General features: G+C 43.6%; 1 protein-coding gene across 1 annotated transcript in view; it reads right to left on the bottom strand.

Annotated features, from left to right (window-relative positions):
- Positions 1-454: 454 nt before the first annotated feature.
- LOC310740143 (von Willebrand factor C domain-containing protein 2-like) overlaps positions 455-4,602 on the bottom strand; it is a 5,262-nt gene continuing 1,114 nt past the window's right edge. Inside the window, exon 3 of the mRNA XM_083566607.1 lies at positions 455-922. Coding sequence (XP_083422733.1) covers positions 672-922 — 251 coding nt within the window. The 3' untranslated portion in view covers positions 455-671. The remainder of the gene's footprint in view (positions 923-4,602) is intronic.

Raw genomic sequence — 4,602 nt, forward strand, 5'->3', positions numbered from 1 at the left:
GACGTCTGGAGGGATGTCTATCATGGAACGTCCTGCCCAGTCACCGCACCTACATCCTATTGAACTGCTCTGGGATGAACTCGGTCACAAGAAAAAAAGAAAGAAATCTCCCACTAGTGAAGAACATCTTTGAGTTTTACAAGAGGTAAGAAGTATTTCAGCTGAATGTTTGGAGAAACGAAGTGTCCGGATGCTGAGAGTGTGTGAAGCTGTTCTTCATGATGAGGGAGGATTTTTCAATGAGAATAAAGTGGAACATCTGGACATTTATAGATTAGTTTGATGAGTTTGTTGCATAGGAACAAAAGGAACGTGCACGTGTCTATCAAAAACCATCAGTGGATCCACACTTGCACACACATGAAAGCTATAAAACAAGTATTAGCTAAAGAGGAGTTTATATGAGGCCACACACACACACACACACACACTCACACTCACACTGGGACGTGCGTTCGCTTGATATTTTATTTTTCAAAAGTTTGTTCACCACAAACACATTCTCACAGGTCACAGCGTGGTTCCTGCGAGTGTGGATGAAAGATGGATCCCAGAATGCAAGTGTATTTGACCGGATGTCTTGGATCTGGAGGGGGTTGGAGGAGGTCAGCGTTGGCACTCGGTACAGCGCAGGTTGTGTTTCTTCCGGCCGTGGATAAACGCTAAAGCCTTCATGGGATGGCATCCAACCTGGGCATGCGCTCTCTCTCTCTCTGCTTCTCTCGCTCCTTCTCTCTCTCCATCTCCTGCTCCTCCATCTGCTTGAAAGCGTCTTCGTCCGGCCGCTGGCGCTGTTCACACGTGGCGTGAGGGTGCGTCTGCCAGGTCCCGTCTCGGTAGGTACAGAAGCAGACAGTCCATTCGTCCACCTCCACTCGCTCTCCAGCAGGAATGATGCGGTTCCCGGCGAAGCAGTTTGGACCTTTAAGAGGAAGAGACACGAACATGCAGGTCAGAGGAAGAGATGAGGAACATCTGGAGTGTTGGATAGGTAGAGAATACTGATTGTCACATCTGGTAAATTAGTGTAGAAAAGCAGTTCTACTGAAAGTGTCATCAAGAAATGCAAAGCAAAAACACTCACATTGGAGACGCCTTCCATAAGCAAATTCACCAAATATTATATATTTGCTGTTACAGTTTTTCTCAGTCGCTTTGCAGCGTTTCTCAGATCAGAAATGAAATTCTGTGAACTACTTGTTCAACCTTCACATCATTTAGTAATTTGTGCTCATCATAAAAACATTTCTTGATCAAATTGCGAACGCTTTTGTAGATTCATGTAATGGATTGTGTACGAGTGTCTGCTGTTTCCTACATTATCAGTTGTTGCTGTTCATGTTGACCAAAATATATTATACTGCTTTCACCTGAAGAGTTTTAACCCCCAAAAACATCTCAGCATCAGTTCATTGTAAAAGTCATTGAATGCAAAATGATTAAACCAGTTTTCATCATCTGTCATCTAAACTTTATATTAAACTTTTTTTCTGTAAATGTGTTGAATTGATGAATTGTGCAGATGAATCTTGAAGGTCACTAATGAAGGCGAGTGAACGACATCAGATCAACCAATCATCAACCAGTTTTCTAAAACAGGTCAAAGGTGAATCTGGTGAAGCTTCAGTTGGAGACTGAATACAGACAGAAAACAGAATTATACATTCTGAAAACAGATCAACAAATGAGAAACAAACAAACACGTGTACAGTAAAAGTGTGAATCCTATTCGGTCTCTTACAGTCAATATAAATCAAATATCCAATCAAATAAATACATTTGTGCTGCTGAAACTCAGAAGGAAGTCAAATTTTGTGTATTTTCAGTGGCTGTGATCCAAAACATCGTTTATATCAAGAAACACTGAAACTGTGCATCACACTGAAAACATGAATAAACATTTAGATGATTCAGTTCACAATGTTCAGTGACACAAATACTTACTTTTGAGAGATGAACTGAGGATTTAGAGAAAAGTTCAGGTTTTTGTAAGAAATCCATTGTGTTGTGCTGTTTGTACACATTAGTTTTGAGAAACGCACTTTACTGGTTTTCAAATATTATGGATGATTTTGAGAAAACGCTCCAAAACAACTGAGAAAAAACGGAGTGTTCATTTATTTCCTGGTTTTTCATCCATTTTCAGAAATTTTAATTTTGTGTTTCGCTCTGTCTGTCTGTTCACGAGATTCACCTTCGACCTGTTTTAGAGCACTTTTTCTTCATCGGTTGGCACAATCCATCAATTCACGACACATTTACAAAGTCTTTTTTAATAGAAATTCAAGCTTGGCAGATGTTAACATTAATAATGTGAGAAACAGCAGATACTGTAATTGTACACAATCAATGAAATGAATGTACCAAAGCGAGAAATTGGTTTTACGACGTGCACAAGATGATGTGGAGGTCGAACAAGCAGGTTTGAGAATTTCATTTCTGATCTGAGAAACGCTTCGACCCATCGGAGAAAAACTGTAAATAAGGAGAACGCATCAGAAAGTCTTCTGACCAATCAGAATTCTGCAGCACCTGGTGGTATAAACGTGAAGGATCTGGAGCAAAGGTGGGCAACTGTGTCTTTGCTTTTTAGAGTTCACTGTGAACACACACACACACACACACACACACACACACACCAATCTGTTCCTCTCGTGCCGTCTGTTGTCATCAGCTCTGCCCCCTCGGCCCTCTGCTCTCCCAGCAGGTCGTGCTCCAGTTTCTATTTCCGGAGAGGAAGACTGCTAGTGAGCGCTTCATTGAACGGCAGCGTTGCATCACCGTTTTTCCACTGCGCCACTCAGCACGTAAACAACGATCACAGCGTCACACATATCAATGTGACCCATGTGAGAAGACGGAGGCTCAGAAAGACAGGTGGACAGTAAGACAGGTTCACAGAGAGATCGATCAACAGACACATGGCTGGGTTGACTGATATAGAGACAGACAGAGACAAAGAGACAGAAAGACAGACCGAGAAACAAGAAGACAGGGAGCAAACCCTGAGACAGACAGGAAATCAGACAGACAGATAGACTGTCTAAAAAGACATGCTGAGAGACAGACTGAGATACAGTGAGTGACTGACAGACTGGAAGACAGAGACAGACAGGTTTAGAGACAGACAGACAGACAGACAGACAGACTTTTTTAGAGACAGACAGCAAGGCAGACTGAGTAACAATGAGTAACAATAGACAGGCTGTGAGACTGAAAAACAGAATGAGGAGACAGAATGAATGACAGAGTGACAGATTGGGGATTAGAGACAGATGGAAGAGTAAGTGAGAGAATCAGACTAAAAGATAGACTGAGTGACAATGAGGCAGACAGGGTGACACAAAAACAGACTGAATAATAGACAGAGGGACTGAGAGGCAGACAGAGTCTCAGATTGGGGAGACAGAGAGGCAGAATGAGAGACAGACTGGAAGCAAGAGACAGACTGAGGAAACTGACTGGGGGACAGGTGAAGTGACAGCAAAATATACTGAGTAACGGTGAGACAGACTGAGTGACAGAGTGACTGAGAGACAGAGTGAGTGAAAATGAAACAGAGTAAGTGACCGACAGAGTAAGTGAGAGTGAGACAGAGTGAGTGACAGAGAGACAGAGTGACAGAGAGAGAGTCTCAGAGAGACAGAGTAAGTGACAGTGAGACAGAGTGAGTGACAGACAGAGTGAGTGACAGACAGAGTGAGTGACAGTGAGACAGAGTGAGAGACAGAGAGACAGAGTCTCAGAGAGACAGAGTAAGGGACAGTGAGACAGAGTGAGTGACAGACAGAGAGACAAAGTGACTGACAGAGAGACAGAGTGAGTGAACGCGAGACAGAGTGAGTGACAGAGAGACAAAGTGACTGACAGAGAGACAGATGTGAGTGACAGTGAGACAGAGTGAGTGACAGAGAGACAGAGTGAGTGACAGACAGACAAAGTGACTGACAGAGAGACAAAGTGACTGACAGATAGACCGAATGAGTGACAATGAGACAGAGTGAGTGATAGTGAGACAGAGTGAGTGACAGAGAGACAGAGTAAGTAACAGTGAGACAGAGTGAGTGACAGACAGAGTGAGTGACAGAGTAAGTGACAGTGAGACAGAGTGAGTGACAGACAGAGTGAGTGACAGAGAGACAGAGTGAGTGACAGTGAGACAGAGTGAGTGACAGAGAGACTGAGAGACAGAGTGAGTGAAAATGAAACAGAGTAAGTGACCGACAGAGTAAGTGAGAGTGAGACAGAGTGAGTGACAGAGAGACAGAGTGACAGAGAGAGAGTCTCAGAGAGACAGAGTAAGTGACAGTGAGACAGAGTGAGTGACAGACAGAGTGAGTGACAGACAGAGTGAGTGACAGTGAGACAGAGTGAGAGACAGAGAGACAGAGTCTCAGAGAGACAGAGTAAGGGACAGTGAGACAGAGTGAGTGACAGACAGAGAGACAAAGTGACTGACAGAGAGACAGAGTGAGTGAACGCGAGACAGAGTGAGTGACAGAGAGACAAAGTGACTGACAGAGAGACAGATGTGAGTGACAGTGAGACAGAGTGAGTGACAGAGAGACAGAGTGAGTGACAGAGAGACAAAGTGACTGACAG

This window comes from Silurus aristotelis (assembly GCF_946808225.1).
Source record: "Silurus aristotelis genome assembly, chromosome: 17".
Classification (NCBI taxonomy): Eukaryota; Metazoa; Chordata; class Actinopteri; order Siluriformes; family Siluridae; genus Silurus; species Silurus aristotelis.